Source organism: Leguminivora glycinivorella, chromosome 20 (genome assembly GCF_023078275.1).
Source record: "Leguminivora glycinivorella isolate SPB_JAAS2020 chromosome 20, LegGlyc_1.1, whole genome shotgun sequence".
In the NCBI taxonomy this organism is placed as follows: Eukaryota; Metazoa; Arthropoda; class Insecta; order Lepidoptera; family Tortricidae; genus Leguminivora; species Leguminivora glycinivorella.
Window position 1 is genome coordinate 4,983,366 of NC_062990.1, and position 27,229 is coordinate 5,010,594.

The 27,229-nt window shown below is 34.2% G+C and overlaps 1 protein-coding gene across 1 annotated transcript in view; it reads left to right on the forward strand.

The window, feature by feature from the left end:
* Positions 1-27,229, forward strand: part of LOC125236998 — a 71,331-nt gene continuing 44,102 nt past the window's right edge. Inside the window, exon 1 of the mRNA XM_048143910.1 lies at positions 1-355. Within this exon, the coding sequence (XP_047999867.1) occupies positions 178-355 (178 nt within the window). The 5' untranslated portion in view covers positions 1-177. The remainder of the gene's footprint in view (positions 356-27,229) is intronic.

Here is a 27,229-nt window from a genome sequence, read left to right on the forward strand (position 1 = left end):
ACAGCCAACCACACTTCACCGCGCTGGCCGACGCGGCGCACGCCTTCGTCCGCGACGTTCGAATTTCAAAATAAAAAAAAATCAAAACGTCAAAGCATTCGTTTATTTTTAATTTTAAGGAATGTGATTGGTGAACGTTGGAAAAATATTATGTGCCATAAAGTGTAGTGTTTTAAAATGGGTCTCGGGAAATTGTTTTTGGTGTTCGTTTTTGTGAAATGTGTTTATGGTCAAGAGCAGGCCTGCTATGGTGCTGGTAGCGTTGCTGGTGCGGCGATAGGTGCCTTTATAGGGGCACTTCTTTTGGTTGCTGCGGCATATTACCTGAGAAAGTTGTATTGGAAATCGCGCAAAGGTAAGGAATTTGCGACTAAGTTGTACTTGGAAGTTGAAAACAACATTCTATTCAAATCAGACACACAGATCAGCCAGTATAATACCTACCTAAATACCTGCTTTACAAGTTTACTGCGGTCCATGTAGAAGTTTTTTTTTTATAATTATGGCCTGGATCCAAGTCCTTTGGGCTAGAAGTTTTGAGTAGAGTAGTGTAAATGTTCAAGTAGACGTTCCAAATTTGAATTTTGACACAGATGTAGACAAGATTTAGATTAAATTAAGGCAACTCTTCGGTACACAACTACACAGATGAGATTGAGAGAGCAGTTTTTGCCTACTGCAGAAGAAAATAAAAATTCACTATGAAGTGATAAAATTACTAAAAAAATAGTTTGTAGACTTGTAGCATGTGTATTTCATATGCTCAGAAAGCAAAGTGCAATCACTAAAATATGCACTTAAGTCGGCAAAAAAATACCACGTTTTAAAATTACGTTAAGGCAAAAATTCTACTTGATCGAGTAAAAGTGGATGTCGTAAAAATCCACTTCAAGTTGACACCGAAAAAGTACCAACCATTTTTTTTTGTTATCGCATCACATGTTCGAACCAAAGATTACACTTGAACTTGGCTTTTCGAAAGCAATGACCTTTGCTTCAGGGAAAATATTCGAACGAGTCATTTTGTCGATGGATTTAAATAACGCTCGATTCCTAAACTGGAAACCGGCTCCATCGAGTCGAATGTCTTACGTGGATTCTTTTAAATTTTACTCATTAAAATACCTTTATTTTTTTATTTGTGGGCTCATGTAATAAGGCCTTTACATTTTGCTTTAATATGTAGGTTCATGTATTCATGCCTTTACAATTTTTAGTGAAGTAATTAAGTCGATAAGCACTTTTCGATAGATTTACTTCATCTGAGGTCATTCCTAACACGACTGTAAGACTGCCTCGGATATTCATTCTTAATATCTTTGTCATCAACAAGTACGTCATTCATATTTTTATGATTTACCTGTTCATGAGTCAATTGTAATCTTCCTTGATAAATTAAACTAATAGTAAAATAGAATAAGATTATAAGATACATAGGTAAATAATGTAAAAGATAACATAACATACACGGGCTAGCGAAAAACGTGATATTATTTTTTCGACTTGCAAATACCTTAAGTATTTCTTTAATTCTTTGATAAAAGAATAAAAATATGTTACAGTCTTGTAAATCTTGTACCTAATTTAAATTTAACACATTTTCGTATTGTGCAAAACAGTTTTTTACAACGGAAGTTAAAAGGAAATGCACCAATGTAGTTTTAGTTTGCTGATTTGTACGTTTGTATCAGTCGAAATGTTATTTTTAAGGTTTACTAAGTATAAGTACCTAGTTTAGCAAGATTCTCTTGGCAAGTTGTCAGTGAGATAGTGTGGAAGATTCGTTATAAACATCGCTTTATCATAGAAATTATATTTATGGTGAGCCATAGTCCACAAATTGACGTTGCAACGTGTGACTGTGCTGTACAGAGATATAGTAAAGTTTTACTGTTACTTTTGAATGTAATATAGTAAGTTACGTAGATAATAACTCTCTTTTTCTTGTGCTTAGTAACTCCAAAAAGGCTTTACTGACAAATTTGTTTTGCTTCTTTTGCTCGACTATAGCTTAGTTAGACAGGTAAGACTATTAAAAATGTATTTATGTAGAACAATACCTATCATTCATCTTCAAACATAAAAAACTTATCTCTGTACTCTCGCAAAATATTTAAATGTGCATATTTATTTTATGTTGAAATGACTGCAACTTACCGAGAATGTCTGAATACAGCGGTGAGGTGCATTCAACATGTTAAGTGGATAGTAAATAGTTACGGTGTGTCACAACTTCACAAGCTCAGCTTTCAGGTATTTCTCAAGTTAATGGTTCCATTAGAGTAAACAAGTAGGTTTATAATTTGCCAATTTAATTTTATATTGCTAAAATAAAATAGATAAGCCATTAAATTATTTCATTGTTACAATTTATTTAATTGTTGCACATAGATACATAAACTCACGCCCGTATTCCAAAAAAAGGACAGGCAGAGCACATAAAAAACAAGCGAACTTACATACGTAACATTATTAAATCACATCAGATAGTAGTGTTACATATGTATGTAATAATATAAAATCATATCAGTAAACTATCACTAAAGTTTTATGTTCCACAAAGTTAATATTTAGACAGTTACAGTTGCATAGCATAAATCTTTGACCTTGATCTCGACTTCAGTCTTAACTTAACTGCACATTACAGCTTTCTAGGTACATAAATATGATTTAATTTTTATTGTTAAAGTTACAAGAATTCGTCACCGCAAATCTGATGATAAGGACTGACAACATATATAGGTAATAAGGTATTTTGCTGTTTTTACACTAGAAATTAAGAACACATAAATATCTCTTATATATTATATATCTAACCAAATCATTTAAAAAGGCGATATTTCATTGGCTATTCATTATGTTAAATTCAAATATGGCTGCCTGTGCGTGCTTGGCTTAGTACTTACTTATGCCTTCTTAAGATAAGACAGGTAAACTGACCTACTCTGGCGTACTATTACATAGTTCACATACCTGAACGGCATATTAACTCAACGTGAGTTGTAATAGTGGAAAATTCTGTACCTATTTTGTATAGATACGTCACATTTTCTGTTTGTTCTATGATAAGCAAATACACTGTACACTAAGACTGTCAAACAATCAATTTTGCAACGTTTTGTATCACTCAATTCTTTGAAGTAAGTAACTAGTATAGATTCCAATATTGAATTGAGTAGTTTTCCTGTTTATAAAACATTTTTCTTTGGAGCTACTGTGATAGTTGCTTAATAAATATAGAAATGTAAATAAAATAATAAATATGTATAACAGACAATAGTGTTTTGATTATATAGGTTTCTTATTTTCACCTTTAAATTATGCCAATAATAATTATTGAAATACGTACTCCAGTAATTGCAAAATAGGTAATTACTAATTACCTACTTACAAGGGAAACAGCTTGATACCAACTTCCTAGTTTTTATCCAATTAATAAAGGATACCGTTCGTCTGAAAGTTGCCAAATAATAAGTACATAGGTATTTAATACTTTACTTCCTCAGGTATAAATACTAGATATCAGTGGCGGCTGGTGAAAATTTCTGCTAGGCAACACCAAAGCAAAAAGAAACCTTAACATTAGGTACTTTACTAGTAATCAATTTTAGGTAAGCCGGTGGGAATCGGTTTGTATGTACCAGCCGCTACTGCTAGATATATCAGTATCTCTTGGTCTTGCCTATCATGTTTCATTTTTCAATCTTAACAAAAGTTTTAATACCTGACCTCCTCAGGAATAAATATTAAATTGATAGGAATTTAATACACAATATCATGTTTCCTTTTTAAAAGTATTGTTCTACCATAAAATGTTTTAGAATACTTTACTCGATGGCGTAAACATCACGAAAAATGACCCAAGCCCAAAATCACAGTTTCTGCTATCAAGTAAGTATTTAGCTGTAACGTCAAAAACTACAACTAAAAATAACATCACTGATTTTTTTACTGGCAGCAATAAATGTAACCAAAACAGCTCTTTATCAGATAACTCTTCAACAACCTAACACATCAAAATGTTGATATACTTAATCGTTTGTTAACGTAATAAACAATAAACATAGTTTTCCAAAAGTACTCACAACACGTATACACTTTCCCTAGTCACGTATATCTAATGACTGGCGTGAGGCCTGCCAGCCATTAGTTAGGGAAAGCAACCAAAACTAACTTGGTAATAAACTCCTGCGCAGTAACGGTTGATTTGGCGACGCTGATATTTAAATTGATTGTGTTAGGTCTGTTAGAATTGGAAGAATTGTTATTTTTAGACTTATTTGTACACATATTATAAATTCGTGTAATAAGCTACCTATATAAAAATAAATTCATCAGTTAAATATGATCCCTTTCTAACAAAAACAATGCGAAAATAACAGACAGGGACAAACAATAAAAGTCAGACTAGATGTTCCAGAGGTCAGAATTGTGTCGCTTAACTTCAAACTTGGGTAAATCCATTCTACTATAAGGTTGACTGTCTTTTTTTTTTATATAATCAACCTTAAAGCAGAATGGATTTACCCCGAGTTTGAAGCTAAGCGATACAGATTCTGACTCAAATAAAATATATGTCATGCAAAATGAATTTAAAACTCTAGCTCGAAGTAGATTAAGGTTTTAATGAGTTAGGTAATTAATCCGGACAAGTCACGAACGATCGGGTAGAGTATAACCAATTTAATTACTGCTATCCATAGTCATGTACTGGTTAATTAAAAAACCTAGAAGACTAATTTAACTGAACGAGTAAAAAATGTGTTGTCGCCTCGCTATAGGCTTTTCCTAAAAAGAAAAGTGAATGGCTGGTTATATCGAGTTAGGTAATTTTGTTTTACAACAGTATTTTGTCAGTAGTATTGCAGAACAGAAGTGTCCGTCTGATATTGGAGGTTGGAGGCAATAGTGATCACTCGAAGTTTCTTATTTTTTTACTTTTTAGAAAATATCACACACAATTAACCCATACAAATGGTTTTTAAAAAAGCTTATCGCATCCAGTAATACTTATTAGAAAAAAATATCGATAGTTTAATTTATCGATATAGGAACTCTCTATCTGACAAATAACTTTGAGCCATACCGAAGTCAAATTTTAAGAAAAAAATACACGGGAAACACAACAACTTTTTGTAGAAATTATAGCACTGCGTCAAACATGAAAATTATAAATAGACGTCAATCATAAGGCCTTACAAGATGTGTGAGTAGAGTGAAAGGTGCAAATAACAGATAATAAAGAGTGGGTACAGCAAAGTAGAAATCTCAGCATCGTACACTAGATAATCTGGAGAGCTAACAAAGTATACACTAGTATCTTGTGTAAAACTGTAAATACTGTAAATGTATGTATAGATAACTAAACGTATTTATTTAGGGTATTATTTCTAGATATGTACCTGTTTAACGCATTTATGGAAGAAAATTGTTTTTTTTTTTAAATAAAAGATATCAAAGGCATGAAGGTTTATTAAACTTACTTAGCGCAAAAACAAAAATAATAAAAGAAAAAATACTGAGAATTTAATTTTAACATTTTTAACACTTTTTTCAGTAACAAACCGGTTTTGTCCATTGTCATCGAATCTACTGGCTTACCAAGTTTATGAAATCGATACCACCGTTAGGAATGTGTAAAAAGTTTTGACAGATTTTGAACCTGTCAATCTCATTGTACAAATGTATAGAGTAGCTGAGAAATTAGTTGACAAAAGGTTTTTTGAAAAATCTTTTCACAAGTTTTTTTTACAAAATGCCGCAAAAATTAAAACCACAGTCATTTTTGGGAAACAAAACGTAATATTTTCTAAAATATTTTATATTTATTTTATTGGTACAGACAGATAGACACGAACAATCGAATACCATATGTTCGATTAACTCGGGTAACTTTGTCACCATGTCTATTTATTGTACCTAATTTTAATAGGCTTAAAAAATTGATAACGTGAAATATATGCCAAACATCATAATTGCATGCACTTACTCGTAGCGTAACGTAATTAAAAATGTGGAATTAAACAGAACGGAAGCCAGATAATCCAAGTTTCGATAAAAAACGCGAATAGCATGTTATTTTAACTAGCCAATTCCAATGTCAGAATGATATTTCAATGATTTACAGTCATGCCCAGCTAAATTCCAATTTTTATTAATACGTTTGGTTTTCTGTCAAAATTTTGCTCAGACTCCCATGAGCAATGGCAAATGCCAGGATAACGCAAGGAGGATGATGATCTTCATGTAAATATCATTCTATAGACAGTTCGAATGGGCCTGCTCACTGGCAGGAAATTCCTCGGTCAACTGTCAGCGGTGAATGTTTAACACTTTCTGTTTACTTTTCATGAGTGGTTTCACTTGTCATGTCCGTTCGCCCGTTTTGTGTCAACATACGAGGTTCCTGTTCAAATTGATGAAATATATTTGATATTAAAAAGATTTGGACTCTAAAACATACATTTCTTATAGGTTGGTAGGTAAGGTACAGTCTGACCAAAAAGAGTAGAAGTTAAAAAAGTGGGAACATCGTAGTGTCGTCCCGTTTTCTCACACATATGTATTGAATTGATTTGAGAGGGTTGACTACAATGTTGCCACTTTTAAATTTTTACCTTTTTGGTCAGACTGTAATAGTGAAGTCATGATTTTGGGAATTAAAATTAGTTTGTGAAAATAACATTAATTGTAATATTTTGTTTACCACTAGGCCTAGTTTCTCTCTTAGTTGCAAGTTCAGCCGGCCTACCATGCTTCCAATTTTATCACTTATCCACGTGGATAAGACATCTGTCACTCTCACACTGACATACTTGCTAAAGCGTGACAGACGTCTTATCCACGTGGATAAGTGATAAAATTAGAAGCATGATACGCCGGCTGATTGCAGGGGCCGATTTTTGTATCTCGCTAGGCCATTCGATTTCGTGAAATTCGTTCAATAATATCTCCACTACTAGCGATTTAATTCTACTAACAGAATCGAAAACGAGTGGTCATTAACACCAGTTTTTACTAGCCGTCCTATTTCAAAAATAGCGTTACGTCGTTCCCACAGACTTTCGAACGGCGAATTCGTGCGTTCGAAATTCAAAAATCGATCCCCGGTAGTTTTATAAAAAATGATGCCTATGATAATTATTAGGATTAGATGCCGTGCAGCCCCATTGCGATTTTTTATTAGCGTATACATATGAACAAGCACTTGATTTTTACTATATTTAGTAATTTACATAATATAAGTTCATTAACGACCGGTCTGGCGCAGTCGGTAGTGACCCTGCCTGCTGCGCCGCGGTCCCGGGTTCGAATCCCGGTAAGGGCATTTATTTGTGTGATGAGCACAGATATTTGTTCCTGAGTCATGGATGTTTTCTGTGTATATAAGTATTTACATATTATATATATCGTTTTCTGAGTACCCGCAACACAAGCCTTCTTGAGCTTACCGTGGGCCTCAGTCAATCTGTGTAAGAATGTCCTATAATATTTATTCATTTATTTATTATTTATTCAAGTTCAACAAACTTTGTACTAAGTACAAAATAATAATAGTTTAGAAACATGAAACCAATAAGTTTTTATTAGTCAATGAGTAAATTTAGTTAATTACATTATTCCGTAATATTGTGGACATTCTGGTAGATTTATTAGTTCATGCAATAACAGTACAAAAGAGAAATTTAACAGTAGTTTAAATACTTGATAAAAATGGTCGCGCATTTTTTTTTATTAGCCTGTTGTAGTGTCCCACTGCTGGGCAAAGGCCTCCCCTCGCTTCTTCCACTCAACCCTGTCATGTGCGTAATTCTGCCAGCTTGGATAGAATGCGTTCAAGTCATCCCGCCATCTCTTTTTTGGTCTGCCTGAACCCCGGCCTGCACCCTGATAAAAGTGGTCGCGCATAGTAATAATAATTATTTCTCGCTGCTACCTATGCTAACGGTCAGCAGGGCCAAAAAAACTAGAATAAACAAGTACAAATACCGATTATTATTCTCTTTATTTATTTTAACTCTCATTATTTATTATTGCTAATTGTAACGGTATATAAGTCCAAAAAACTAGAATATAACTATAAATACCATTCACCTGCCCGTGCCCAAATAAAAAAAAAAAACATCCCAAATAAGACTTAAAATGCTTTTTAAATAACTTGTCATTGGCCAGTTACCTTATACGGTATGAGGTCCTATTTCATATGGCGATCCGGTTAGGTCGCAGTCGCACAATCTAAAAATATGTCAACAATTTTCATCCTTATGCCTTGGAGATACGATCTGACATGTATACTTATTATTCTGGTTGTACAGTTATGTCGGACCAGAGTAAAACACCTTTCGAAGTTACGAAAAACGGTGAAGGAAATGTAAAATTCCGTCAATCGGTCAATACGTGTATGGTAAATGTGTATGGTTTAGCAATTTAAAAATCGTAAATACATTTTGAGCACTTTCAATAATTAGAAGTTACGGAGAAAGAGTTTAAACACACTTTAGAGAGCGAAAACCTTCTTTGCTCGGAATTTCATACACTTATCTATATTTTAATTAGATGGAATATGATTATTAATTTATTACTAAAAAATAATAGAATCTGATCACGCTAACTTTCAAGTAACATGACAGTGAGAATGTATTATACATATCTTTATGAGCTCCGTACACTTGATAAAAAAACTGAGCGTGATATGCCTACTAGCATTTTCTATCACGATGACATATACCTAAATCTCAAATATAATTTAGGAACCTGTTTGTCTACTTAATATTACACCATATAAAATCATTTGCCAATCAAATAAATGAATTATAATAGCAAACCCATAATGTACCTGTGATAATCTGCATACATAATACATTTATAATCATTGTGAATTATATTATTCCACATTGCCATCACGAATCACATGCCATTTGAATCTTGATATCAAAATTATGTCAGTCGTGCGTTTCACCTGTACTTGTGTATTGGAGAGAAAGGACTGCTGACATATTTAGACACATTTTGACATCAAAATGTGTACGGGTGACTGACATAATTTTGATGTCAAAATATAAATCCGAATCGGCCTCCATAACGAGCTAGAGGTCAAGCTAAATCTTAATTGATTTGATTGAAAACCATAAACGGACGTGCTAAAGGTCAAAACCAGAGATAATCTGATTAATTTTAAATTAGAATTATTCATGCCACTTCGCTGGTAAACATAAATTACAAACTTATTCAAATACTTTCTGCAAACGGCCATAATATTACGAAAAATATTTTTGTGTATTTAAATGTCATGTACTACTACTACTAAACGTAGGTACTATAATATAATATAATTTTCCCCTCACTAGCTCGGAAACACGTGTTTTGTCCTTTAATACCAGCGGGTAAAAACGCATTTTATCCACTAGTGGGTAAAGTAATTTGACCTTGAATAAAGTCAAATTAACTGCTTTAAAATTGATAAAAGTAGGTGAATCTAGTAATAAAGATGATTTACCACCTGTGGAACTACTGGAAGCAGTCAAAAACGCATTTTTTGCGTTGTAGTTTCCTCGCTATAGTGAGGGGAAAAGTTTTGTGTTACACTCGGGTGCAAATGTATTCTACTTCTCGTGTGTTAAAAAACTCGCAAGTTCAGCACGGGAAGCATGGTCGCGCGATAGACGATAAAATAGCAGGCCGTCCCTATCGCACTATTTGTAAGTGCGATAGGGACGGCCTGATATTTTATCGTCTATCGCGCGACCATGCTTCCCGTGCTGGATTCTATTCTCGAACCACTCGCTTCGCTCGTGGTTCAACTATAGAATCCTTTCACTTGCTCGTTTTTCAATTCCACACTCGGAGTTAAAATACAACTTTGCCCCCTTGTATAACAAATAACTATTATTTCATTTTTAATTCGCTTCAAAGATTCATATGCACATAAAAACTAAACAATACTCTAAACTCTTTAAAGAGTTTAAAGTCTAACATAAATATTCTGTATAACTAGAATATAAATAACTAAAGCATTTGATTGGCGTAGACTTGTAAAATATGCATTATTTGCGTGTAAACAAACCGCTTCTACGTTATTGAATAGGTAGTAGGTAGATTTAGGAAAGACCCACAAATATCAAATACTCAGATCAATACGTTTTATTGTGTGTTTACTATTACTTAAATCCTAGGATATAATTTGTATATTCTGTATCTTTAGGTATTTATAAATGTAAACAAAATATACCCTCAAAAGGCTCCGCTCCTTATGCCAGGGCCATCTGTTACTACCCCAAAATTTACAAATTATTAAATTTGTTTACGTTTTTAACCGACTTCAAAAAAGGAGGAGGTTCTCAATTCGACTGAATTTTTATTTTTTTATTTTTTTTATTTTTTTTTTGTATGTATGTTACTCGATATCTCCGAGAATCGTGGACCGATTTTCAAAAATTTTTTTTTGATCGAACGGGTATAACCCCGAGATGGTCCCATTGGCACCAAGTCGGGGTCTGATGATGGGATCTTGGAGAAATCGAGGGAACCCTTCAAATGTTATAGGCACATGTAATGTTTTTTGTGTATTTTTCAAAGGTACACCAGTATTTGCGCCTGGTGGTAATAATTTTATGTGGCTGAGCTGATGATGGAAGGTCAACTCCTCAACGGTTAGGAGTTAAAGGACAATTCTTTCACTACTGTACTTATATTCGGACTGATACATATAATATCACTAGGAACCACTAAAAATGAACAAATAAATTAACTTTTTAACAAAAAAATAAAACCGCCTTCAAAAAAAGCGTGTTACAAAACACGGAGAAACTAAAAAGCCAAAAATAATAAACCTTCGAATTCAGATTTCTTATCGGATTGCAATTATCTAAACATCCAAATTATAAACAAATCAATTATTTTTGGAGTCGGGGCCAGCCTGCGTATGGTTGGATGGGGCAAACAGGAAATAGCAAGGCGACGAACAGGTCTGGTACCGACTACAAAAATAATTGATTTGTTTATAATTTGGATGTTTAGATAATTGCAATCCGATAAGAAATCTGAATTCGAAGGTTTATTATTTTTGGCTTTTTAGTTTCTTTTAGTTATAGTGGTATGGTGAAGAATAGTAGATAGACTAGACTATTAAGTATTAGTAGTAATTTCGTTCCACGCAGTAACTTAGCATCAAGGTTATTCTCAGTCGATATTATATCGATTCTAAGCTAGCTCAGAGTGAAAGTAAAGTGCGATAAAAAATCTAGACCAAGATAACGTAACGTGACTGAGCCGAGTTTAATGAGATAAGATGGTGAGAATATGAAGATTTGTTATTGTTGGATAGAAGTTGTTATGATTGGAAAGAAAACTGGCGAAATAATTTAAAAAAGTATCTATAGATTCTGTGTAGATTAAAGAAAAATATCTTTATCTTTTTTGTAATGATCATATTATTGTAAAACGACAGCTTGCGAAAAAAATGTTTAATCTACTTTTGTCCTTTTTCCAAAATACTAATACTGCAGACCAGACAAAGCTGAGAGTATCTAATCAGAATGAGAAAATAACAAACATAGTTAATTACTGATACATGTAAGTTATAAGTATGACATTTAATTCAGTTTATCGATAACTGGGTTTACCGACATAGGAACTCCCTACTTGCCATTTAATTTGACACCCCGAAAATCCGATGAATGAATGATTACCAAGAAGTAGACGAACGCACAGTAGCTAATGTGATCATAATTTGCTTAAAACTGCACAAAAATAAAACAAAACTCAACAATTTATTGGCAGACTGGCAGTTTACAGGCTGTCGATCAAAACGTCAAAATTAAAAAACAAAAAGCTGCATAAATCAAATTCGGCGCAGTTCGAATTCCAAATTCAAAAGCGCATGAATAATGTTGCCAGAATAAAGAATAATAAAAAAACAAAAGGGTAATATGTTTGGGAAGGGGAAAAATCCCTGGAATCTGAAGGACGAGTGCTGACGTCACAGATACGAGGCAGGTACTCGGGATTATAGTGCGGCTGTGTTAGATTGGTATACTTAGTTCTACTCGGATGGCTAAAAGTTGCGTTGTGTTGTGGTTTTTAGTAGAATACAGAGATAAATTTAAAATAAAACAACTTTCAGTTAAACACGGTACACTTCATGGAAAGCCGCAAAACATTTTACAAGTTTACTAACATAGCATACGTTTTTTAAATGTTTTGATTTTGCGTTATGTGTGTTTTACAACATTTTTAATGGTTTGCCAAAGAAACCACCTTGTGTTTCAAATAATTATTATTGATTTAATAAATAATCCGTACTTAATATTATAAATGGGGAATTTTTCTAAGTGGGGTTTCAACTATGAAGGGTAGGAGAGAGAGTAAAGTGACATAGGCTACTTTTTGTCTCTTTCTAATCCCCTACTTCCCTAAAGGGGGGGGGGGGATTTCTATGGACCATTCCGCAATTTTCGTATTTAACGCGAGCTAAGCCGCGGGCAAAAGCTAGTTAAATTAATAAATAGTTACAATTTCTTCTTTGATTCCCTCCAGTACACTTCTACGGTAAAAACTAAAACGTAAATACGTACAATTTTGTTTATTACAACCGTATGCGTATCAAATTACGTTGGAATTTAATATTTAAACAGCTAACTTGACAATCCGTGAGTCATGCGAACTTGAATGTTTGAATATGATCACTTGATCTGGTTTGATGATAAAATTAATTATTAGACACTTAGGACACGTTTCGGATCCGTATGCTTAATTGCATGGAAATCAGATTTGTGACTAATATATGCTACTGTTAACTGAAAGTAACTTTTTGAATTGTTATTAGGAAAAAATATGGCAAAATGCAATTTTGATAACTCAATACCGCCTCAATCAGCGCCGGCCCGTGCACTCGATCAGGGTAGAGCGAGTTTGAGTTTCGGCGCCCTTGGGAAGAAATTCCACTACGTAGGAAAATAAATCGCGAGCGTAGCGAGCGCGAAATTTTTTTTCATAGTATTGCCGTAATTTGAAGATTAACGCAATACAGAATTTATGGATTTCACCATACAGAGTGCGAAAGGGACAAATGGTTGAACTTTTGTAGTCGCACCCTAGTATAGTTACGTGTGAAATAACAAGCAAAATTGAACACTATAGTGGCCAAGTCAGGAAAGCAGATTCGGAATTTGTTCTAACTAAAAGAGAAGATAATTATAAATAGTAAGCGCGAGCGAAGCGAGCGCGATTTTTATTCCTATTGACTCAATTAATTATTCCCCGCCAGCGGGGAATCCGCGAACTTTCAAGCTTTTATCGTCTGCAGAGCTGCGGTCTTTGACATATTTTGGGGTATTTTGACTTCACAGGGCGCCTATGTTCCCGACTTTTAGGCCTTATATTTCGCCATCACTATTATTTTTATAGTACTAAGAGTTAATTAAGAGATTGACTGCGGACTCGATCGTCACCGTCGGGATGCCCATTTCGGTATTTTGCCACTAAGTGATCTGAGTGCTTTAAAATTCGCTCACCATCTGCTGTGACTCACAAAATTGCGCCTCTCTGAGACGTTTTGCGCCTTTGGCATTATGAGGAACTCCGCTTTGGACTATCGGGTAGACTCATATTTTTGCATTTTGATAGCTACGTAACTTTGCCGTTCGCCGCACAACAACGTGGTTCGTCAAGGGCTAGAATCCTCCTTTTACGGCGCCCTAGCATCAGCAACCTTATAAATGGCAATGTGGTGCAACTTTCCACTTAATAATCTGAATTACAAATCTAGATTTTCAATAGGTGGATTCATTTCCGACTCCTCTCCCCATTTTGTGATATGTGCGCGCCCACGCAACGTATAATTTTTTGTATGGATTTTTCAGTTTCGATTTTGGCGCCCCCTTACCATGTGGCGCCTAGAGCGGCCGCTCCACTCGCTCTACCCTTAATCCGGCCCTGGCCTCAATAGCCAGATTAACTATAGCCTGGCAAAAAACAGTGCCAGCTGTGGCAAAGATTAAAAAGTGGCAACATCGTTATAAACTAGTGACGTCCCTTTTAACTTAACTCAACACGTATGAGATAGCGGGACGAAGCGACACTTTTTAATTTCTACTGTTTTTGTTCAGGCTGTAATGTTAAAACCTTGCTACACAAGCGCCATCTATAAAACGCCGGCCACTATACACTTTCTGTCTGCGACCGTCCGGCGATGTGTCTCAAACAACTGAATTTTGTTTAAAAAACCCTACTAATGCGCCATCTGTAAACTCCGGCCGGCTAACCACCAATACCCGTTGTTGCCCGACCGCACTACAGACCCGCGATGTGGGTCAGCTACGGAATGCGGTCCGGCGGGCCGCGCCCGCGCACCTGCGATGCGCGGGGTGCCACTACCTGTTTTGATTTTTTTAATTATTTTTTTTTCTAAAAAAGTTGTGGAATTTTACTTACGGAAGTAAAGTTTGAAATGGCAAAAAATGTAAACAAATATGGTGTTGGTGGACAATTATGAGTTTTTTTAGATGTAATTAGCTTGTTTTACAGTTTATTTGAATTATTTATATAAAAACTTTTAATATTAAAACCTTATCTGACTACAAATTACACTATAAAAAAAAAGTTTGGTGCAAAAAAAATGTTTTGCGTGTTATTCAGGAATTTCAGGATCACTAAGATAAGTAGTTCTTTATAAAATGTCAATTTATTTTTTTATTTTATTATACAAAAATGCTGAAAATTTTGTTAACCAGTCTCCTATTTGTTCGTTTAGTTAATACGCTTGTGATTTGCAATAAAAAAAAATCAGCTCACAAAGGATCCGAATCTTTATATTTACATTGTTGAATTTGGCATGTGAGAAACTTTTTTTTTATTTGCAGCTCACCGCTTCCGTAAGCGGATTGTAATTCTATCGGTTAAAAAAAAAACAACATGTTTTTTATTCCAATATGAATCGTGGGAAATATGTCCGCGATTGTGGAGGCGACTGTGTTTTTTTTAAATGGCTGTAACTTTTGGTCGCACCTTTTTTAAAATCTTGTTTGTTATGAACCAACTCACGTGATTTCATAAAGGACGATCATTTTATTGTTTCCTATCAATCCGCCACTTGCTACTTGCTACACATCCACATGGTGGAATCGCATCTTTACCTCGCTCAAAGAGGATCCAGTATTATAGAGAGGTACTGTCGAAGAAAAATGTGTAATCACAGTGCATAGACTGCCATCTCTTGACACAGGCTTAAAACTTTTGAACCTCAGTTTTGACAATTTGGCCCATATTCTTAGCTTGGTATGTTTTAAAATGTCAAATATTAATATTAGCGCCATCTAGCTGAGCGAACCCCAAAGTTGTAATGCCATCTAGGCCACCGTACCTTTTTCTGTATGGTACTGAGGTACGTTTTTTTCTTAGACTTTATCTGTCTATACGGAGTTATATATGTCTTTGCCTCGCTCCACAGATTAAGAGCATTTACACACTGTCCGTCATCGCATAGATAGAGGAAGAAGCAAGGGAAGAGTTGTAACTCAGTAAATGCGGGTTATTTGTATAGGCATAGTTAAGTGACATCTAGCGACAATCACGCGTCAAATAGCGTGTATTATCAGTACCACTACTCGATACTAGGTGGCAACTGTATCTCGTCTGCCAAAAAATCAATATTAGAACAGTTTACAACTTATATTAGAAGCAGAAGGAATTGAAAATAGAATACTGATTAATACTATTGTAATATTAGCTAAAAATTGGTGAGCAATTAGACTTTTCGTTCGTCGCGACATCTATTGACAAGTAGCAGTACTGATAATTTACGCTAGTTGACGCGTGATTGTCGCTAGATGTCAGTTAACTATGCCTATACAAATAACCCGCATTTACTGATGTATAGAATTACAACTCTTCCCTTATTTATTCCTCTATGGTCATTGCTATACTCTGTCAAACAAGTCTGTCAGTAAATAAGAACAAAGAAAACTAGGTATCCTTTTCTCTAGCACCCTAAAGAAAAGGATGCATATAGTTTTCTTTGTTCTTATTTACTGACAGACTTGTTTGACAGAGTATAGTTAGCATTATTGATCGCGTGTCAGATCATTGCTTTCTCACTGGCCCAGTTGGTCATGACACACAAACAGATCTGCGCTGATTCTTGATTTAATTATTATTGTGTACAGACAGCATTCAAGAATGCTGCTCATTTCATTTATTATCCCGTATAAGTAATAGTTATTTGTTACAAGGGGGCAAAGTTGTATTTTAACGCCGAGTGTGGAATTGAAAATCGAGCAAGTAAAAGGGTTCTATAGTTGAATTTCTATATTCGAGAATAGAATCCTGAACTTGCGAGTTTTTTAACACACGAGAAGTAAAATACATTTGAACCCGAGTGTAACACAAAACTTTTCCCCTCACTATAGCGAGGAAACTACAACGCAAAAAATGCGTTTATCACTGCTTCCATCAGTAGTTCCACAGGTGGTAAATCATCTTTATTACTAGATTCACCTACTTTTATCAATTTTAAAGCAGTTAATTTGACTTTATTCAAGGTCAAATTACTTTACCCACTAGTGGATAAAATGCGTTTTTACCCGCTGGTATTAAAGGACAAAACACATGTTTCCGAGCTAGTGAGGTAATAATAATTTGTCGTGTTTTGAATTTTATAGGTAATTTTATAGTCATATTTTTGTCAGGTTGGTGTGGTGAAAAACTGTGTATTTCACTTGGGACAGTACATTACGATTACAAGTGCGGAAAAGACCACCGCACGTGTATCGTACGACGTTTTTCAGTAGGGTCATTTTTTTTTAACAGGTCGAAGTCGAAACTTCAGAGGGCCATCTGTACTGAAAAACGTTGAATAGTATGAATTTTCTGAGATGAACTTTTCGCTTTAGCCGTAATCTGTTAAACAAAGGCCTTTGTGTCTATTATTCACGGTGGCTAGCTCCCGTTTAAACGGCACGTGCTATAGTCTCAGTGTAGTTAAAAAGCAACTATCATGATAGTAATAAGGTATGATAGTTGCTTTTTAACTACACTGAGACTTTAGCACGTGCTGTGGAAACGGGAGCTAGCCGCCGTGAATAATAGAAACAAAGGCCTTTGTTTAACAGATTACGGCAAAAGCGAAACGTTCATCTCAGAAAATTCATACCTACTATACGATACACGGAACTTCCTTTATTCCGCACTTGTATCGTAATTAAAATTACACTTTACGAATCACTCACTTCACTTGTGAAGTTGTGACTGGCTCACTAAACATAATATTATATTCTTATGTACAATAAAGTGTTTACATACATACATACAATATTGGCAAATTGGCATGAACTGTTAAAGGACAACTATGTCCCAAAACCGCATAGAAATTGTATCAAGGTCTGTAGAGCCCGTAGCGTTTAAAAGCGAACGCTTTTCTAAAACTTTAATAAATTAAAAAAAAATTGGTTTGACCTAACTAGAATTTCCTCTGACTCAAATGCAAAAACCTCACCTAAATTTCCTTCTTGTCCTACCCTCAGTTATTTACAATGTTTCACAATAAGATAAGGCTTGTTTGAACAAGGCTGTGTACAGTGTATATATACACTGTTTACGTCTTATGTCTTATCTGATAAACTGAGGCCCGGTTTAATATGCTTTGCGAGGAATTTAAAAATATAGTTTTTTATGTGACCAATGTACAGTCAGGAAGATCAACAGTATTAGAAAATTTTAAATCATGCACTTATTCTGCTCATCTCGAGTTACTTATTGATAATGATGACGCCAATTTAAAGCTTTAACAATACCTTGTTATTATCAGGCTCCGAGATTTATGTACCTAACAAGTTAAGAATAACAAACACATCATAACAATGTTACAAGCTCAAAGTTCAAAATTAAAAGAAAAACTAACATGTAACAAGTAGGTGCTAAGCTAAAATCCCCAGACACCTACTTTGCGAGTACCTCAAGTACCAACATGACGATATAAATCTCAATCAAGTTGTCAGTTGGCACATCGCACCTTGACCCGGGCCCACAGAGTAGACGCCTTAAAAGGAATTCTACGCACGTTGCATACGTGCGTCGTGTTTTAAGACGATACGGTAGGGGTCAATTCTCCATACAAACGCTCTCTACTATTTCCTCCCTGGTTTTTGAAGATAGAGCAATGATTTTTTCAACACAGATTGTTATTATTTTTATCTGTGTCGGACCGTTTTGATTTTTTTGATATTCTGCTTTTTAAAGACTCTAGAGCCAATCAAAAATTTCCAAAAACGGCCTTTTTCATTGTGGCGCAAAAAAAGGTGTGATACTCAAGATTGGTAACAATTAACCAAAAAAGCTAAACGGTCCGACATAGATTATTTCATTGTTATTCAGATTCTCAAATTTCGTTCCGATTGATTAAGTTTTGAAGGAGGAAAGACCTCGATTTTAAAGATTTTTTTGAAATATCTTTTGACTAAGTTGTTCTTAATGGACAATTTTATTTTCGATAAATCTAGTTAATAACACTTGTATATTTAACTAAAATTCCCAAGTTGAAAGGGGTCCCTTTCCATTTTAGCATTTTCGCTACCGTATCCTCTTAATTGTTTAATGTTTAGTCTGTGGTCGGCTGCCATTTTTACGAGTACAATACGGCATGAAAGAGTGGATGGTATTTTAATAAATTGAAATTAAAAATACATATAAATTTATTGCCATATTTACAGCCTGGCAGAAAAAAGTAGAAAATAATAGGGGCCACCGTGTATGTGAACCGCTTTGCATGTGGCAAGTATTTTGCCAGATTTTTTCACTTTTCTATGAAAAAAGGTAAGTGTTGCCATGATAAAAAAAAATTAGGTCCATTTCTACTCTTTTTGCAAAGCTGTATGCAAGTTATGTCAAAAATATGACAGTTTTTAGTTAAAAGCTGACTTTTTGTGTATTTAACTATTATAATCTAATTGCATTTTGTTTTATCGCGTTATATTTTGAAAACGAATTTATTAGGAATCATAATATTATTATAGTTAGGATGTCACAGATATCAATATCAACATTTTGACAAATTCGTTGTTTTTCAACCGGAAGCCATGGGTGCCAATATTGTCAATTGCCAAACGTGAACTTAATCTTGCCTCACAATATGCGTTTTTATGAACTAAAAAAGTTAAAAAAGATGTAATAAAAAATATAATAGCATTAAATGATCAGACGAACGTCGCCAACTATCCATAATAAAGTTATGGACAAAAACATGGTGATTCTCGTTACAATAGCAGTTACAGTTTTATTTTTTTTCTGTCCCATTGAGGCGTTTTTGCGTTTACCAAGTCAAGGCTGTCAAACGAATGAGGAAGTACAAAATGCCTTAAAGTCGACGGATCCGCCATTTTAACCTTTATTTTTTTTAATTCCGTCATCAAATCGTGAATGAATAGATTCTAGCTGTTTATCGACGCTTTGAAAACCGTTGCCAACCTACGAGCAGACGTTTTTTATTTTATTTTCAACGTTGTTAACTGTTAACCAATCTAGCCACAAAGAGGCACAAATTGAAACCTCTTTTATCAAAATCGGTTTATTAGTGTCGACGTTAAATTGCGACCGCGACGGTCAAAAACATCTGAACATTCACTTAACGTCTTGTTTGACTCTGTTCGGAAAGAGAAGAGACACAATGTATAATCAAATACAAATCATACAATCCACAACTCTTGTCTTCATTTGTTCAGTAGTATTTGCTGATAGATGTACTTATATAATTATTATCTATATCTGCTAATTTAATATAAGTATCTGATCTTATGGCGAGGCGACCGTACACAGTTAAACATATGAGTAGGTAGATATTATATTACCAAAACACAATAAAGGCTTTTTCCCCTCACTAGCTCGGAAACACGTGTTTTGTCCTTTAATACCAGCGGGTAAAAACGCATTTTATCCACTAGTGAGTAAAATAATTTGACCTTGAATAAAGTCAAATTAACTGCTTTAAAATTGATAAAAGTAGGTGAATCTAGTAATTAAGATGATTTACCACCTGTGGAACTACTGGAAGCAGTGATAAACGCATTTTTTTGCGTTGTAGTTTCCTCGCTATAGTGAGGGGAAAAGTTTTGTGTTACACTCGGGTGCAAATGTATTTTACTTCTCGTGTGTTAAAAAACTCGCAAGTTCAGGATTCTATTCCCGAACCACTCGCTTCGCTCGTGGTTCAACTATAGAATCCTTTCTCTTGCTCGTTTTTCAATTCCACACTCGGCGTTAAAATACAACTTTGCCCCCTTGTATAACAAATAACTATTACAGACCTTGCAACAAATGGCATGTGATTTGAGTTAATTGCCGTAAGGCCACACTATACAATCAATCACGCCGCAATGTATTGCAAATCGCATGCAATTATCGGTGACGTTTGGAGAGGCGGTAAAACAAAACATTCCAAGTTTAAATAAAAATTGTAAACAAGCGACAAGGTCATACTGAGGTTAGTGTCGAACGCAAAAAACTTCCAATCGCCAAAACATCTATTTTTGTATACCTCAAGTCTCAAGTTAATGGGTGTACCAAGCATCTACCACGAGTTTCTGACGTTAAGGAATATGTTATTTGATAGCGTAAACATATCATTTTTAATAGTTCTCGTAAGCAGTACGTGTATCTCCGTATAGACAGATAAAGTTTAAGACGCAACAGGAGGGGTTTATTTTCTATACAAACACTCTCATCTATTTCCTTCGCGGGTTTTGAAGCTAGAGCAATGATTTTTTCAACACAGATTATTATTATTTTTATCTGTGTCGGACCGATTGACTTTTTTGATATTTTGTTTTTTAAAGACACTAGAGCCCATCAAATATTCCCAAAAACGGCTTTTTTCATTATGGCAAAAAAATGATATTCAAAATTAATAACAATAAGCCAAAAAAGTGGAGTGGTGATTCTTGGTGGTGATTCTTTATTTACTCGATCTTCTTTGGTACTAGGAAGTAACCGTTTGGGGTGATGACTGATGATGTTTGGTTCTCCAATTTCTCCATACAACGAATGTAATTTTGCGTGACGTTATCGAGTAACGTGTTCTAAATTCAAAACACACATCGTAGAGGCTCTGAGAGACTCATCGAAACCAGTTTGGAGATGAATGTAGGTTTTAATAGTCATTGATTTAAAATATTAATTGCGTATGTTCAAGTTAGCTAATACTAATCTGTGTTTTTATTACAAGCTTTTATTTAAATTACTGTCTTGAAATGTTTGTAATCTAGTATGATAAATTAGAAACCTATTTCATATTCACTTGCACTTAAGTGAAGATTAAGGAAGTAAAATACTTTGGTAGGTGCCATCAATCTGATCTGATAATGGACATATCAGGTGGTCATACAAATTAGGAAGACCTATGATAAAACAGCGTCACCATTTGTTTTGCCAAAATTGTCTATATAAGTATTGCATGGTTGTCACTTGTCTTTCTAAAATCGCATGCATTTTATTGCAATGCTGTTGAAGCCTTTACCACAGTATAATAAAGAGTACTACCGTACAGTATGGCCACTCCCACTCCCCGCTGAAAGCGCCGCACACCCCCTCTCGGTTACCTCACAGTTACCGCATGTCAAAAACGCGAACAGTCAACCTGTCATATCTCACTCATACAAGCATGGTACGCGTTCACCTACACGAGCTTAGAATGTGTGCCAGGAATGCGCCTCTTTCATATATTTGATCGCCAGTTTCCGAGATGTGCCTTTACTATCGTTGCATTAATTCAACTGACGTCAATTTGTTTCTCAATCTCTGCAACCTAACCACCATATATTGTCCCTATAGTCAGTCTATGTTTATGGTTGGTAAGGTGTCCATAAACATAGAACAACAAGTCATAAAACCAGAGACAACGGACTTAAAAATGACATCACCAGCACCACACAATCTTATGCATGCATAACTTGCGCATTAAGATCGGATGTCGCAAAGAAATATTAAAATATAGTTCCAAGAATCTTATCACCGTGAAATCAGAAATATAAACCTTATATGTTTGTTCTAAAGGTTTTTTGTGATGTGCGAAGTTATGGGTGGTTATTATGAATGGCTCCGACACGTACCGTACGTTTTGTCGTATTTTATATTTAATAACTGCCTTTAGGAAAACTTTACATTCCTTAGTTCCTGACGTCCCTTATTTTTAGATGGCTATGATATAAATTGTACAGTCAGTGACAGAGAAGTTAGCTCCCCTACAAGATTTATTTCATTGAGCTATTACTAATTTATTTACAGTAAGGCGAACTTGTAACCAATATAAGTAACTATGAAAATAAACCATTCTGATTCTATCTCTGCACATTGTAGTGTGCACTGTACGTTACACACACCTTCACGTAATCTCTCTATATATTCCGTAGCTTAAGGTTCATATTTCAGTAATATATCATACATTCAACCAACAAGTTGTTTCCATTAACGCTCCTCCTTTACATGGCGATCCTGCCAGTGCGGCCTTGTGCTGCACTGGCAGCGCGCTGCGCTTGCCAGTCAAGGTTGTGAAGTGAAATAAATATAAGTAAAACATTTCGGACATTAATAAATTTGCGCGTAAGTGACACTGTGTGGAGCCAAAAAAATAACAAACGAACAGTTTTGTCAGGACTTGGAACGTGAAGTAACAGTGAAGGTCATAAATTTTACAACAACGGACACTCGAAACGTAATTAAAAAGTGATTTTAAAATGGACTAAACTTCATCATTTTCATCTTGAATTAAAATTTAAATACCAACTGCCGAGAGCAAAGTTTTTACGAATATGGAGCAGCAGGGAGTTGTTGGTGTCCTTGGTCGAGCATGGCGTCTGGAGGTCCAAGGATAGCAGCAGAAGAAAGTGAAGGTTGTGGTTGTGATAAAACAAAAGTGAAATGTGAGGTTTGCAAAAGTGTACACGAATTATTATACAAACTTTTTTTTTTTTCGTTCTTAGTGAAGTAGTTTCCTTTATTTTTCGTTTAATTTATTAAGTTAATTTACTTATATAATGTTATAAATGCCGTTTGATGAAAAAAAAAAACCTATAAGGTTAAAAAGTTGGCCTTTAATCTGTTACGAGAAAAAGAAATATTATTACTACACCTGTTAATTTTATTGCATAAAAACGCGGATGTCTTTTATTCATTTCTTATTATTTTCTAACATACATTTGATAATTTTATATTAAGTACTACATTTCATATAATAGTTACTCAGCATACTTTTATACCTAGCAAATATGGCACATGACGGCGGCGCGTGTACTCCTTATAGGGATTGGCATGTGTCGTCTGCTATTTCATCTCCAATTTCACAGTTCGTGCACTCATTAGATCAGTTGAATATTATAATGATGAAATTAAATTTCAATAACTGTTAACACTTTAAATACTTATTACGATTTTTACTTTAAAACATTAAAATTACATCAAAAATTACCGAATTTTAGCCATATATGTGTGTTTAATGTAACTAATTAGATTTCTAGAGTTGTAACGTTACTTTTTATTAGATATTATGTTTTATTTTTAATTATGACGAAGTAAAATTGTGTCGGACGAGACTTTCTAATTAATTCATGGATCTGACTTATTTAATAAACAAAGGATTGACGAAGTATTGTAATAACGGATATGACTTTTTAAATTTATTGTAAATGATAATAGTTTTGAAGGTAAGGTTTGTTTTTGTAAAGTTTTATAGTATGATTTAAAGGAATGTTTGTTTCGTAAAATGATTGGTCATCGAATGCTTGTGGAAAAGTTCAGTGAGGCAATGAATGTGAAAGAAGTGAAATGATTGTAGACAGAATTTATTTATGGGAAAATTTAAACACGTAAGTTTTTCGAAGGACTCTTGGCCTGATCAACTGAGGGTTGCCGGATTTCCTACATGTTAAAGTTTTCATGGAGTGTGAGATTAGTGATTGCATTTTTGAGTGTTGTTTTATTTTGTGAAAGATGAGTGAAAGTAATTAATTGATAACAAATATAATTATGTGACTATCGCAAATCGTTGGCCCAAGAGGCAGCGATTAGCAAGGGTACGCCAGGGTACAAGACAGGTAGGGAATCCTTGGAGATCTGATCATGATTCGGTCGAGTACCAATCGTGAAGACTCCTTGGACACATGGAAGGTTATTGTGTAAGGAAGTGTTAAAAGAACTGCCTGTATGAGAAATATATAGTATGTGTGCGCGCTTAAAAAAAAATCCTTGTACCCTGAGCAAATAAAAAAAAAATATTGTAAGGTCGGCCGACCACGTGTGTAAAAGCGTTGCGTACCCTTGGTCTTACCTTGATCTTATATAAATACTGAGTCTTGATGTTTGTGAAAGATATAAATAAATAAATAATAAGGAATGACGTCATACTTACTGAAATAAATGTACTATGTATGTACTTAAATAATTGAAAAAAAAACTTGCAAGTGCCTAATTAATAATGTATAATGCAAATGATAAATGACAGGTACCTAATGATAATGACTAATGAAAATACAGTGACCCTTAAAAGGACGAATAAACCGTAGTGTATTGACGAGTACACTACGAATATGAAAAAAAAAGTACCTAATAAGTACTTATTATTGTTTTTTAAAATTTAATCCAATGCATCTTGTGTAGTTTTAGTGTTTTATTTGTATTCCAATTTTTAATGCTTACTTTTTGTGTGATAAAAAAAAGTGTAATTTTTATGTAGAGTTATATTTTGTCTTAATTTTATAGCATCAATGTGTGCGTACCTATGTTATTCACTAAGAAATATGCCTATATAAAAATAATATTCAATAGTATGTAAATTTTACTTATAGGTACACAGATATTATTATGACTATTGGCTTACCTTTCTATGTCAAGTTTTACATGTAACAATACTGAATTAATATTTAAAAAAAAATGGTGTACCTTATTCCGGCTTACTATTTTGATAAATGTATTGTTGTTTAGAAATGAAAAATATAACATGGAAAATTTAATGTAAAAAAAATCAAATATGTTTTCAAAAAAATGTATTACAGTAAAAAAAAAAAACATGTAAACTTTTTTTTTTCTTTTTTAAAGGGGGAAGGTGTAGTGTGCACTGTACGTTACACACACCTTCACGTAATCTCTCTATATATTCCGTAGCTTAAGGTTCATATTTCAGTAATATATCATACATTCAACCAACAAGTTGTTTCCATTAACGCTCCTCCTTTACAACATAAACTTTACATGATAAAGTAAAATAGTTATGTGTGGTCAACTTATTATAACAATATCAATATTTGCACCTCCAAGCGTTATTGATAAAACGCGATTTATTGAAATCGCAATGTATTGACATTAGGACATTAAATTTCATTGATTAATTGAATTCTTTGCGAAGTTTCATTTTTTTCAAATCGTGTAACATTTGTTGCAACTTGCAACGTGTGTATGTAGATCTAATCCTAAGAATTACCGCTGCAGAAAAAAAAACAAAAGTCGTCTGTAGAGCTATATTTATTATATTAAGCTATATTAAGAATATCTACATACTCACATATTCTTAAGATTTTAATGCCATGTCTTGCGTGGGCGACGGTCGCGCGACTGTCGCCGTCGCGTCTCATACTTCCATATCGATAAGGTTTGATTTCGTATGCGTCGCATCGCCGTCGCGCGACCATCGCGCGACCGTCGCCCACGCAAGCCACGGCGTAAGTAAACTATTATAATACCTGTGTGTTTACAAAATACTTGCCATCATGCCTTGTCTAACTTATGTTAATATTTTCAAAACAATTACTTATAAAAACGTTGTGTACGACCGATGTTTCATTGCCCCATTAAAAAAAACTTTAAAAAAAACTAATTCATTGGCGGCGCATGCACGATCGTTAGCTGTGACATTGAGAAATGTCCGCTAGTGTGTGTCATGCTTTATGAGAGTCATGTGAGTAAGATGGTGCATTAATAATTACTTTTACAAGAGGATTTACAAATAAACTCTCAACATCCGGTTATACAGTACCTTTTATAGGAGTTATTTCATCAGTCAGCAATTTTGTTAAAAAGGCAAATAATTTTATAGTACTTGACGTTTAAAAATGATTATGCTAATCTGCAACTAACAGACCAAGCTAATCTGCAACTAATTGAATTTAAATATGAAAGTAATCTAATTTTAATATTAACGACTTTAAACGTCGTCATTTCATAGACATTTGACAAATAACAACAAATCCATACCTTTACTAAAGTCTAGTTACTTAAAGTGTAGCTTTGTTTCTAATACAGGTACAGTTATACTAGGTACAATAAATATGGTTCTGCATCAGCCTTTAAATATAAATAGTTAAATACATTATTTTTAACCAGGGCTCTGTTATTGCTTATTTATTAAAAACAACAAAATAATGGAACGTCAAACAAAAAACCAGTTAAATATAAACTATAAAATAAAATAAATTCAAAGTTAATTGCTTATGCAACCCAACATATAACCCATTATGACCTAAAATAATCAAGCAGAAATAATACAAGTTTGCCTTTACCTACTGACATTTAGCGGTTACATATGTAAATTACCAATAAGTAACTCCAATATTCAATAACAATATTTGTGGAATTTATTACGCGTTAAATTAAGCTCTTCACATAGCTAGTTCTACGTGTAGTAAGAGTTATTGATGTTTTAGATTTAGTTTTTCATAGCAACACTTAACTGTTCTCATCATCAAAGTGTCAGAATAGTTGCCACATGCAAAACTATTTACATAGACGGTGGCGCCCATATTATTTTCTACTCTTTTACCAGGCTGTATATACTCGAAGCGTACACGGTACGTCATGGTCATTTCTCCAGACCACGGGGACAATGCCATCCTTGAAACGTCGGGTCGGAGGTTAGTTTTAAAAACATAATTATACATTTTCAGTGACTTTTGCACTATCCAGTAACTTATTTTAAAGAGGCTAAAATCGTGTTTCTGACATTACTAGTTACTAGCTTGACTACAAATAGCTACATTGTATTGCCGGATGTTGACTAAATAATGAGTTTCCGTTTTAAGACTCCCTTGTCCCCGCGGTGTTCTACGAGTCTTTCCAGTACCTGTCTCTAAAAATCGTGAAAATTTAAATCAGTGTTACTTCATAACCATTTTGTTTAACCAGAAATCTCACTTCTGAAGTCTACAAAACAAATTAATTAGGCTAAAAAAGTACGATTATTTTCTATGAGCCGCTATCTTTA